General features: G+C 41.6%; 1 protein-coding gene across 3 annotated transcripts in view; it reads left to right on the top strand.

Annotated features, from left to right (window-relative positions):
* KDM4C (lysine demethylase 4C) overlaps positions 1–13,538 on the top strand; it is a 532,790-nt gene that overhangs the window by 141,119 nt on the left and 378,133 nt on the right. Inside the window, exon 9 of one of the 3 annotated variants that reach the window (XM_019517602.1) lies at positions 2,605–2,829. The exons of the other annotated variants lie outside the window; for them this stretch is intronic. Within the exon in view, the coding sequence (XP_019373147.1) occupies positions 2,605–2,646 (42 nt within the window). The 3' untranslated portion in view covers positions 2,647–2,829. Of the gene's footprint in view, positions 1–2,604; positions 2,830–13,538 lie in introns of those variants that run through there. 3 annotated transcript variants of the gene reach the window in all.

Raw genomic sequence — 13,538 nt, 5'->3', positions numbered from 1 at the left:
GTGTGTGTGTGTGTGTGTGTGTGTGTGTGTGTGACAGAGAGAGAGAGACCTAAGAGTGTGGTGAGCTACAGTAATCCCCATCATATGCAGATTTATTTTCATACAGATATCATCTCTAAATTAGGGTTCATGCGATCTCCTAGTCTCCCAAAGAAACTGAATGGGGTTTGGATGGTTGAAGATTCCTTATTTTCAGATCACCCCAGTGCTACTTGGCTGAAGGATTCTAGTTGGCTCTTGTTTTAGTTATGTAAGTCATACTTGCTGAGCCAAAAGGGCCTTAGACACTTAAGGTAATTGATTTCAGTCAAAAGCTCAGGTTATATTATAGTAGATACATACATAAGGCACACTTGACTGTCATAGACCATGCAGAAGGATATATTCCAGCTCAGATCCAAAGAATAAAACGTTTTAACCAAAACATTTTTAACCAAAAAGTATTCTTCACGTAGCTGAGAAATTACTTCACAATTTCTTTTCTACTTCTGTCCTGCTTTAGTTTTAAAATACCAGTAACAAACACATCTTTTTAATGCTAAACCTAAATTATACAAAGGATTGTATATAAGGAATAGTCTATTGGTACTGTTTGAGTAATTCTGAAAAATAGAGCAGAATGTGTGACGCAAGATTTATAGAATTGGCATCTCTGAATACCAGTAATAATCAAAAAACCTTGTTGTAGATGTGCTTTCTCTTAAATCTAAGCCGCTATACAACATACTAGTAGCTTTTTAAAGGAAGCCACGTAAAAGTGTTTTGAAATAACTTTGTGGTGTGCAGCATAGCACGTAAATTCTTTTACTAAGTTTGCCAAGTTGCTCATACCTCATTACCATTTGCTTAGGTTCCTTTTTTATCCTTTGTCTTTATGCCTAAAGCATTAACCACTTGCAAATAGATGATTTTGAAATCAGTCACTTTTAATGCTCCATCATTCTTTGAGGCCATATTTAGCCACCTTCTGAGTCGCTCACAATATTGTTATTTAAAAAAGTAATGTATTTTTGAAGACTTTTTTTCATTAGGAGAATTAAAGTTTGTGCCTTATCTTAGCTGTCAAAAATATGTAAGCCCTGCGTTCAGTAATTCTGAAATGGCACTCCAGTTTGATACTATTCATGTTTTCAATAAAATATATTATGTCTTTTTCTGTTGTGAAGAAAAGTATTTTAACTTACTGTCAATTTATAGGACAACACAAGTACTAAATCTTCAAATTAAATCTCTATTTAAGATGGTTCCCCTGTTTACGAGGAAGTTTCAGCTACTGAGCATCTTCATCAGAAATATTATAAGACATTCTTCAATAGAATATGAAAATGGTGTGCTTGCTGTCAGCATGCATATTTTTCTTCAAATGATTTAGTGAGTAATATGTATTGTGTTATTGGAAAAAGCGAACTAATAGAAAAGAGAAAAAATTACAAGAAAAATAGTAAAAGGATGCTCCAGGATAATGAAAGCAAGGGAAAGAGAAAAATAAACAGAATGGAGACAATAGGTTATAAATACGGTAAAAAAATGAGACAACTTAAAATAGAGAGGTTAATTTATTCAAAATCAAGGATGGTGAATGGGAATCTGCCCTGATAAGGGAAGGTACTACAAAAAATACCAAAGCAAATGCTCCACTATTGGAGCAGCTGGCATATCACAAGAGACTAAAAACGCTAGGACTCTTTAGTTTGGAAAGAAGGCTGAGGGAGGATGATACAGGTCTAGAAAATCATCAAGGGTGTGGACCAAGTAAACAAGGACCTATTTCACCAGGTCCCAGAACAATAGAATTAGGAGGCATCTGTTGAAATTAATAGCTGACAGGTTTAAAACTAGGAAGAGAAAGTACTTTTTATGCATCATTAAGTTGTGGTATTCATTGCCATAGGAGGTGGTGGAGGCAGGTAGCAAAGTGAGGCTCAAAAAGGGACTGGATGAATGAATGCTGGGGTTTTCAGCCTTTTTGGATCAGTGTACCCCCAGTGGGCGAACATGGAGCCATGTAGCCCCGGCAGCCAGATGCGGGGTGGGTGGGGGGGCAGGGTGGCGGTGTGCAGCCGGATGCGAAGCGGATGAGGGGGGAGGGGCACAGCCGAATGTGGAGCAGCCGCAGCCACCATGTGCGAGCTTCCCCTGTGTCTGGCTGGGTGGGCAGTGCTTGCACGGCAGTGCGGGACGGTATGTGGTGGTGCTCTTTCCCCTCTGCCCGCGCACACCCCCTAGGGCCTTCTCAAGTACCCCCAGGGGTATGCCTGATCAATTAAAAATATTTCATGAACTTTATTGGATTTCTATCCAAATGAATAGTTGGACTTGAGACATCAGTAGCTACTGGAGGGTTCAGAAGATTTATGTTTGGGAGTGCCTGAATATAAAACATTTTGGTAAAAATCTTCACAGATGCTTGAGGAAAAACATAACCCAGTATGTATCTACAAATCAAAAGGGTTTTGCTATTTAGAGACAATTTCAGAAACAACTTGGATAAATGGATTAAAAAAAACCATGCATAACTAAATTAGGCTGTATACAAATAAGGGCAAACTACTTATAAACTTTTAAACTGATTTCCTAGTATGTTTTTTTTGTTGTGTACACTAGGTCTTTAACCAGACTCTACTGCATATTTTTGAAGATGTCTAGCATATGGAATTCCATGTGATTTGAAGGGAATCTTTTCCATATCTTCTGCCTGCTAAGAGAGTTCTTCAGACACATTGGAGGCACAATAATGTTCTATAAAGCAATTTATTACTGAAACACTAATGGTAGTATCATGTGAAAAAGATGTAAAGTAATAAGATTAATAAAGTAATAAGTATATGATTTTTATAATATATGTATGTGTGTATTTATATGGGTGTGTGTATATATATGTATATATGTGTACTAGCCAATTGCCTGTCAAGAATGGGTAAGGATTACAGGATCTGGCCCCTATATAGTGTGGCTGACCAGATTGATCATTTGGTGGGGTTTTGTCCTTGAAATTGTGCTCTCAGATTAGTTGAGGAGAGTTGCATGTACCATTCTCTACTCACAGGGGGGTTTCTAAATCTTCTTTTTTTTAAGCATGATGCAGCAATCAATGCTGCTCTCTTTGCATGCTCTGTCAGCCTACACACATTTGTGTGTGTGCGCGCGCGCGTGTGTGTGGGATGAGAGAGCATGCACAGGGATTGGATTTGAGTGATAGTCCTAGACAAATAGGGCCGGAAGAGACCTCCAGAGGTCATCTAGTCCAACCCCATGTGAGGTAGGATCATCCCTATTCAAACCAACCTATGCAACCATAATCTAAACTCTATATAAGACTACCTTCAACTCTGATACAACATAGACCTAGCACCCTGACCTGTCACAAGTAAATCAGGAGAAACCACAGCAGCCAGTGTCCTGCTTCTATAAAATGTTGTCAATATACATGCACTCAAGAGGTCCCAGGTAGAGGGCCATGCCCCTCTTCCCCCTGCCCCCTGCTGCAGAGGAAGACAAAAACCCCCACTGTCCATACCAATTTGACCATGGGATAAAATTCCTTCCTGACTCTCAATATGGTGATCGACCTGACCTTGAATGAAGGGGCAAAACTCGCTAGCCAGGAACTATCAGCTTTGCTTCTAGCAGGACAATTGGCATGTTTTGTGCATTTCACATTGGAAGAAAACCTCCTATTCATATTGGCTTATCTTTCTTCTTTTGGGCAGTTCAGGTTTTTGTCCATCTTTGTTCTGGACCAATCCAGTTACCATTTGAAGAGAGCTGATACAGTTATACAAAACTTACCAGATTCAAATTATTTAACTTGTATCTTGACATCCATTTGAGATTTGGTTTGCCCTGTGCTTCTAATATTAGCACCATCTTCTTTACAGTTAGGGTTCCTAAAGTCTGAAGTACAACCTCTGCAGTAGCCCTCTGCTTTGAAAATGCCATATTAGGCTGAAGTACGACTCTATAGAAGCCGATTATTTCCCAAAGCATTTTTGACTGTAGAAGTTGTTCTCTGTGGTATTCAAAGCTGAGAGCATGGTGAAGAGAAACCATGCAGGTTTTGAACCCTGCAGGTTTATAAGTCTGTGACGAGAAACTGGCAAACTAAATGCAGACCAGAAAGCTTATAGGATATGCTTGCTGGATATCTGAATACATGCAGTTTTGAAAAGGTGATATATACTTTATATAGTTTTGGCCTTTATAAATTACTTCAGGATATTCTAGATTAGTTTGCTCAGTCTGTCTGTTACCAGTTAGTTTTTCTTGATTTACATAATAATTGTATGTTATACTTTTTCTAGTTTTTCTTTATAAGGTCCTCAAATGTCTCAAGGAAAATACTAACATTTCATTTTCTTCGTTAGAAATTCAACAGTATTGTGCCATTTATCACCAGAATTCTTTATAATCTGTTTAGTGAAACCTGAATACTGTATATGTGTAACAATGCTTAGGAGTAGGAGTGCACACACAGGAATAGGAGGAAGAGAAGAAAGGCTGTGAGCCATTCATCAGTAGTAACCTATCTATAAAGGGAAACCATGACACCATTTGAAAGCAGGACAAATTCAGAGTTTCTGTGTTTGAGCTCTAAATCCAGAGAATCTTGCAAAGAAGGCAGAAAATGACATTGTTATCTTGTAAGGGAGTTTGTTTGTGGAAGTTCTAAATCAGTGTTTCTGCTTAAGACGTAATACTATGATTGACGTGATTGGTATATATGCCAGGAAGAGACCAGTTTTATATTCAGAAACAGTGAAAACTTAGCACGGGATTTATTTGAAAATCTGAGAAAATGGTAATGCGCCAAGTCCATACATTGAGGTTCCTGGCAGAAGTATATTTAGTTGTAATAGTAAAGTGCTAACAGCAGAATGGGCAGATGGATTCCTTTTACATATTTCCCTTGATCCCTCACATTCATTCAATCTTACAGCTCCTGTTTTTGTTAGACTTAAGCATAAAGAGAGGGAAGCCAATTTACGACATTCATCAGTTCTGTCTGGCCAGATTGCTGAGAGGAGGAATCTAAGGAGTTGTTGCTTATCTCTACCAAAACATTCTGTAGCACTTGGTTTTCTGCAAAGAAAGATACCACCACACCATATGCTGCAGCAGAGGGCCAAATTTGCAAACTTTTGAAGAGAAATCCATGAGAGAGAGACATCTACATGGCACATGTAGATTCTTCTTTTAAGAATACCTCCTGTCTAATTTATCAAGCTGATGAACTGTGGGGGGAAAGAAAAGCACATGTTCAGCAGTTTTGACCTTGCCACTGGTATATATTAGCATCTAAAAAAACATTTTTAGGATGATGGCAAGAAATTGTGCTGAAACTGGCATAACTTGTAGTATTATGTTAGGGATCCTTTCCAAAGGGATCCTTTGCTCATTCTCTGTACACCTTATTTTTCTTCAGATATTCCCGTTCAGGGTTTTTTTTTTTTTTCCATTCAGCTATTTTGTCCTTAAACAACAACAACAAATTCCACCAAGTCTTATGTATGGTACAAGCACTGGTGATTATGAAAAGTGATAAAAATGTTCTCATTCAACATACCAAGAGATGAATTTTCTTGAAGACATGTTCATTTATTTGAGAATTTTTCATTGTCATAGCTCCTTTTTGCATGAACCAGGAGAAAAGTGGGTACCTGGGGTCCGTATGTGCTGTGGGGGAATCTCCCTCACTCTTTGTCATTATAGACGGTCTGAAGCAGGCATGTGCTCCTTACCCACCCCTTTCCTATGTTTGTGGGTTGCCTGATGACTGATAGTCTTGTAACTCTAACCCTTCCAAGCTGCTGCAGGAATCTGCTCCTTGGTATTGCTGTGTGTACCAGTTTTGTCCCGTGTCTGTCCAAATGTCAGGCTTTGAGTTTGATTTGTATCTGGATGATTAATTTGAGGTCTTCTTTTGTTGGGGCTGTGGATTTTGTTTCATTTTAAGCAGGTCACTAGTAGGGCTGTGTGAAGCTTCGGTCCCTGATTCGATTTGGTCCGATTTGGTGGCCAAATCTCCAAATCCAGATTGAATCAGAGGACCCTTTAATCTCGCCAAACCTATTCAGAGAGATTTGGAAAGATTTGGTGATTCAGACATAGAGAGCTTTACGTGTTTTTTCTATGTACTTCTAGGTAGCAGGTGCTCATGAATGCTGCGATGCTGGGGCACATGGAGTGTCCCACAGAAGCACGGGGGGCTCCCCAATATGCTCAGCAGCAGATCCAGAAGTGGACCAGAAGCACTTCTAGTCCACTTCAGGGTCCAGTCAGGAGCATGTTGGGGGGGCCCCCCATGGGTCCCCAACTTGGAGGTTCGTGCCTCCTGGTTCTGGGGGACACCCCTAGCACTAGTGTGTATGGATGGAATATTTTTCTGTAGATTTGTTAAGTTGGGGGGTGCCAACTTTTTTGGCAGGTGTAACAAGGTGAGCCTGGCATTCTTCCTGAATGTCACTCAAATCTTTCCCCTGCCTGATTTGTTTCTCAGCTTTCTGCTCCCTGTCTGGTCTATTGCTCTGCTTTCTGCTCCTTGCACTGTGCTCCCTGTCCAATTTGTTCATCTGCTTTCTACTCGGTGCTCTCTGTCCTTGTGTTCCCTTCCCAATCTGCCGTGTGTCAGATACAGGCTACCTGAGCCACTTGAGATGCACATCACAGGTTGGCCATTCCTGGGTAAAGCAATTGTGGGGCTTTTAAAATATGTATATATTTGGTGTCCTGGTTGGGGTTGTAATGATTTTTTTGAATATTTATTGCCACCATATACTGCTTGGCCAGTGTGGTTATGGTTCCTTTCTAAAAATGGTGAAGTACTTTTTGGATTTGTAGTTGGCTGGCATGGGGATGGAAGGTTTATAGGACAATTACATGCTAGACATTATTTGTTAGAAAAATGCTAGGGAAAGTTGGTTGGGAAGTAGTATGATTAGTTGTGATTCTATAATATAGTTTAGGGGCCAGTTAAGGATAACTTCTCTGTTTTGGTATTGGGTGCCATGCAGTACTAAGCTGATTGATTGTCACTTGAAATGTTTCTTAAACTTGCTTTACTTCAATAATGTTTGCAGTGTTCACTTAAAGCATACTCATGTTTTCTGCATCCTGTTTCCAGCAGTGTTCAGGCACCTCAGTTAAGCCTGGCATCTTGTTTGCATTTTAGTTTCCAATGGTAGCTTATGACCATTGTGGTGTGAAAGAATTCGGTGGACAGAGACTTCTAACAAAAAGCAATTTGGAAAATGATATACTAGTTTTATAACTGTTTTTATCCCTTTGTGCATGCCATATATCCATCTGGACAACATGCAGTTTCTTCATTAGAGAAAAGTGATAGCTATTTCTGGGGGGGGTGTTATGTGAAAGCAATTGAAAAAAGGCCACCCAGCATTGTTTAAAGAAATTATACATTGTGCATTTCATACCAACAAGAATAAATAAAGAAGTGTTTGCACTTTGGAAAATCTTTGCTTTTGCCAAGTCTGGATACATGTTTCTGTTCATGATTTTTTGAGTTTGGCCAACAGTCTAAACTTTTTTAGAATCATAGAATCAAAGGACCAGAAGGGACCTGTAAGATCATCAAGTCTGGTCCCCTGCCATGGGCAGCAGGTTATTGGGCTCACAAGCTCAATGAAGTGCTTGTCCAGCCTCCTCCTGAACACCTCCAAGGATGGTGATTGCACCACCCCTGCTGGGAGTGTGTTCTAGGTTCTAGATACCCTTATGGAAAATAAGTTTTACCTAATGTCCAACCAAAATCTTTCCCCAGTTAGCTTGTGCCTGTTGGTCCTGGTCCTCCCTGGTCCTGGTCCTCGCCTTTCTGAAGAGTTGCTCCCCTAGATCTTAGTGTTCACCCTTGACATATTTGTAGGTGGCTAGCAAGTCACCTCTCAGTCTTCTCTTGCTCAGACTGAACAAACCCAGTTCCCAGAGTCTCTTCTCATAGGGCCTATCCTCCAGGTCCCTGGTCATCTGGGTGGCCCTTCTCTGCACTCTTGAGCTTATCCACATCCTTCCTGAAGTGCGGTGCCCAGATCTGGACACAGTATTCTGGCTGTGCCCTCATCAACACTGAATAGAGGGGGAGGAGCATCTCTGGATTTGTTCGCAACACATCGGCTGATACACACCAGAGTCGTATTTGCCCTGCTGGTGACTTCATCGCATTGTTGGCTCATACTTATCTTCTGGTCGATTGTCGTCCCCAGGTCCATCACATATAGTGCCAGCCAGTGGACCACCAGCCATAGTATAGATATGCTGAAGGTTCTTCCTACCTAGATAAAGTACCCGGTACTTGTCCCTGTTGAAACTCATGGGATTGCGTTCAGCCCATAGGACCAGTCTGTTAAGGTCATTTTGGATCCTTACCCTATCCTCAGTTGTGTCTGCATTTCCCCACAGCTTGGTGTTGTCTGCAAACTTAATCATTGTGCTTTCCACCCTCTCATCCAAGTCATTGATAAAGATATTGAAGAGCATGGGCCCAAGCACTGATACCTGGGGGACACCACTGGAGATGGCTCTCCAGGATGAGGCCATCCCATTGATTACAACTCTCTGGGATTGGCCTCTGAGCCACTTGCCATCCCACCTCACTGTAAACTGGTCTAGTCCAGTAACCTCCAGCTTAATTGATAGGATCTCATGGAAAACGTTATTGACGGCCTTGCTGAAGTCTAGGTAAATGAAGTCAACCTCATGTAACCTGATTAGTTACCTGGTCATAAAAGGACACCAGGTTTGTTAGGTGTGACCTGCCCTTGACAAATCTGTGGTGGTTGCTTCTTAATACCCTACCAGTTACAAGCTTGTGCTTGATGGCCTCTTTGACAATTTTTTCAAAATTTTTTCCCAGGACTGAGGTTAGACTGACTAGTCTGTAGTTTGCAGGCTTGTCCCTTTTCCCATTCTTGAGGAAGGGTATCATGTTAGCCCTCTTCCAGTTCTTCAGGACCACTCCCGAGTTCCACGACTCTTCGAACAGCTTTGCCAGAGGCTCTCCTATGAGCTCAGCCAGTTCTTTCAGGACTCTCAAATGCAAGTCATCTGGCCCAGCAGGCTTGAACACGTTCAGATGATCTAAGAGTAGCTTTACCTGTTCAGGACTGATTTTATGTGGGCTGTTGTCTTCCCCATAATCCCTGGGCTTCTGGACAGGTGAACAGTCCCCATCTGATTTCAGGAACACTGGTGTGAAGTAAGCATTTAGGAGTTCTGCCTTTTCATGGGGATCAACTGTGGGCTGCCCCCCTCCCTCTGAATTCAGTATGGGTCCCTGTGTACCTATAAAAGGACTTTTTGTTGTCCTTTATTTTGGATGCCAGCTTGATCTCTGTGTCTGCCTTGGCTTTCTGTGTCTCATACCTACAGACCCTTGCCATATGATTGTACTCCTCTCTGGAGGCTGAACTGTTTTTCCATTGTGTATATGCTTCTTTTTTCTTTTTCAAAAGTTCCCTGATGACTCTTGGCCCCTTTCCTGCTTTTTGACCATGTGGGGATGGCCTCTTTTTGGGCAGTGAGAATTGCCTCATTAAGGAAGCTCCACTGATCCTGAACTCCCAAGTCATCCAGCTGATGGTTGCAGATGGCCTTTCTAATTAGACTCCTGACCTTACCAAAGTCTGCCATTCTGAAGTCTAGGACTTCTGTTCTACTGGCTGAGTTCCCTGTCTTTCAGTGGATGGTGAACCTAATCTGGTTGTGGTTGCTGTTGCCCAGAGCACCTCCCATCTTCAAGCCATGTACCATGTCTTCCCCTTTGGTCAGCACTAAGTCCAGAGTGGGTTTACCCCTAGTTGGTCCTTCCACGGCCTGTGTCAAGAACAGGTTGTTGATAGCTGCCAGGAAGTTGGTTGACCTGTTGGAGCTGGCTGAATGGTCTTCCCAACAGATGCTGGTAGTTGAAATCACCCATGGCAATCAGGTCTTTGGTATAGGCTGCCTCCGTCAGTTCCCTGGAGAATGCCTGATTGCTCTCCTATCTTGGTAGGGAGGGCTATAGTATACTCCTACCATCAGGTCCCCCTTTCCGGAGCCCCGTTGTATCTTGACACAGCGGGTCTCGAGGGACCTCTCCCTACAATCAAATGTGACCTGCAGGGAGAGGTAGTGCTCTTTCATATAGAGGGCCATACCACCTCCCTTCTTCCCAACCCAATCCTTCCTATAGAGCCTATAGCCTTCAATGTCCACTGCCTAGTTACATGTATCATCAGCCCAGTGAGGTCAAATTCCTTGTCTACCAGAAGGAGTGCCAGTTCATCCTGTTTGTTGCCCATGATTCTGGTGTTCCCATAAAGACACCTGAGTTCACCCCTAACCATGTCAGGTTTTCTGTGTCACTTCATGCCTCAGGGCGTTAGTATTCCTCTGAATGTCCCCTACTTCGAAGTCCTCCCTTGGGTCATCTTGGCCAGAGGATTTGTGTACAGAAGTGAAATCTACCCTCCTTCCCCTGGACATGCCTAGTTTAAAGCCCTTGTCAGCCCTCCTTTTAATTGCATGCCTTTTGGATTTTCTAAGTTCAACTAGAATAGAAGATAGAAGTACCTTGAGAGAGATCATTCTTGTAGCATTTCTTACCGGGACAAAAGAATACCTTGTTTTTTAACTGTAAGAGCCTTCTTTTGTTGTTGTTACATTTATTTATTTCTTCCAAAATACTTAAGTTTAGCCCTACTTTTCACGGGTGCTGAGCACTCAATTCTGACTGAATTCATTGGGAGCTATTGTTATGTTTCTCCAAGGCAATTTGGAAATCAATGATTCCAGCCACAAGTTATGGTAAAGAGTGCTCATAAATTGGCAAGTACAGAATATATTGGAAATATTAAGTAAAACTATGTATTCATTCCCATTAACATTTTCAATGGAAAAATAACTTTAGATTCACGCAATGTACATTCAGCATATTCACATGGTTCACAGCCGGGAGAGGTAGAATCTCAGAAAATCAGACCACCCGTTGTTAGTGATGTTGTAGTAGTGAGGGTTTAGGAATTATGAGAGAGGCAAGGATTGTTGTGGGTGACGTTTTTTATTGGACTGACTGTATGGCTGGGATAGACAAGTTTTCAAATGTAATGAACTGTTCATCAGGTCTGATGGAAGAAGTAGACATAGTGCTGATTAAAAACAGTGTTAAAGGCTGTGAGATTGAAGAAGACAGACATTTTAATCAGTTATTTTATCATACATTTTAATTTGTTTTGGACATGCTAATTGCTGTACTGGTAATTAGTTGAAATGGACTTCTAAAGCTTGTGGTTTATTGAATAATACATGGAAGGGTTTATGGAAGGTACCCCCTATGTTTTTGTAGACACGTGAATATTTTCCCTGGGAGATTTTTCTGTCATATATGCACCAAAAAGTACTTATCTCTGTATGTGGCAAGATGTAATAACTTCATTAGAACCACTCAGTGTCATGCCAGGTTGTGGGCAGCCAGGTCTGGGGGCCACTGAGGGATCGAAGTGCTGACTGGGGTCAGGAGGAGCAAGCAGAATCCAGGGCAAGCTGGGTCAGGAAGCCAGGAGGTGCATCCAAGAATGGGATCTAGAAACAAGTTGTCAGGACACCAGGAGATTAGGTAGAAAGCAGAAATGGGGAGGGAGCAAGCTGAGTTGAGATACTGGGAGATCAAACAGAAAGCAGAATCAGAGCACAAGTCAAAGGGAACAGCTAAGCAGTCTGGGATCACATTGAGCCATGCTGCTCAAACACTTCCTGTTCTGGGTCAGCTGACCCTAGCCAGTCACTCCACTGCCAGGGAATGGACAGAAGGCTCGGCGCTGCTGGAGGTTTCAGAGCAGCTTTGCCCAGTCTGGGTGGTCAGCTGTAGTGTGGCAGGCCATGGCTCCAGCTTCAAGGCCTGACATCCAGTCATTTTGAGGAACATGGTTCACAGTTAGTGGATGGGCTACAGAATCAGCATTGAAAGCAAACTGCATTGGACTTTTCTGTATGCTTTATTGTTGATGGACACCTGTATGCAACAGAATCAGAAATAATGTTACTAATGTACATACAGTTACTTCACTTCAGAATGAAGTGAAATTATATTTCATTGCCATGCCATTTAGAATATTTGTTACAAAACATTTTGAGTTTGGAGAGTCTTAAATCCAAAGAGAACAAATTTAATGTAAACTCTTTAATTAAATCTTACTATATTTAAATAGCATAATCTGTATTGATTGTACTGCTACTGTGCAGTTGGTTTTTTATTTTTAATTAGGATTTGATTATTTTATTTTACCTTCAGAGCTATTCAGAAATGACTGTGGAGAGAATGCCTGTTAATTAAATTAGCATTTTCTGTACCCTTATTAAAATAAAAATCAGACCATAATTTTATTTTATATTGGGAGTAGTATGGTAAATGTAGTAATAGTCTTTAGAAACCAGGCTGCATAATTTTGACTGCATTAGAAGGCTCTTTGGAGTAGGTCCTTCCTATGTTTGTCTTACGATGGAAGGCCATGCTGGGTACCCAGAATTTATAAAATGGACAATTCCTGTAGTACAAGGTAATCCTGATCTTTCCTCCCCTCTCTCCCAGAGAGTCTGTGCATTGATTTTTTTGAAGAACCGAGTGCAGCCTCAAATTTGGATGTCCTCATATGACTTCCTCTGGAAGTAGCCAGCTCTGGTACTATATAGTAGTATGTTTATTTATTTATTTGATTTCTATGCTGCCCTCCCCAAAAAGGCTGAGGTGGCTTACAGTAACAAAGTCCTAAAAGCTGTTACAGTAAAATGATAAAGCAATAAAAAAACGGTTCCCCAAAGCACACCCAGAGCTTAACCCCATCTACTAAAAGCCTGTCCTAATTAAAAAGTTTTACACTGCTTCTGAAAGATGGCTAAGTTTGGGCTCTGGCTGGCCTCAAGGGGGCTACCAGAAGTAAGGAGCAATAACTAAGAATGACCTCCCACATGTTTTGCCAAGCAAACTTGGTGTTGGTGGTTTTTCTTGGCTTACCTTAGTGCCTAAGAGAGGAGGTGGTTCCTTTGGTTCCTTGGGCCATATAGGACTTTATAGGTCAAGACCAGAATCTTGAATTGCACCTGGAAAGCTACAGGAAACCAGTGCAGACTGCAGTGGTGGAGTAACGTGCTCCTGGTAATCCACCTCTGTCAGTAGGTAGACCACCACATTCTGCACTTGCTGCAGCTTCGAAATTTCCAAGATGAAATAATTGTCCAAGAGTGTGGCTTGACAATTAGCTAAGCAAGGTTGAAATGATCATCCAGGAACTTCATGGCAGCTTCTGCCTTAGTATGTTGTCTCCAAGGTGATGGTATTAGCCAGTGCATGTGCAGAAGCTTGTGATTTGTTGCTTTACCACCAATGTAGAAATGCTGAAAAATTGGTCAACCAATTGACCATTTTTTCTACCTTGGTTCTACTATTACCAGTACTGTAGATCTGGAGACTGAGCTCACTAGTAGACTTGGCAAAGCAGCCAGGAACTTTTGTTTTTTTGCAAGACAGAGCCTGGAACAATAACAAACTGTCA

The sequence above is a fragment of the Gavialis gangeticus genome, unplaced genomic scaffold, assembly GCF_001723915.1.
Source record: "Gavialis gangeticus isolate Ggan-Ray unplaced genomic scaffold, GavGan_comp1, whole genome shotgun sequence".
NCBI classification, from domain to species: Eukaryota; Metazoa; Chordata; order Crocodylia; family Gavialidae; genus Gavialis; species Gavialis gangeticus.
Note: the sequence above shows the minus strand (reverse complement) of the source record. Positions and strands in the feature narration are given on the sequence as shown.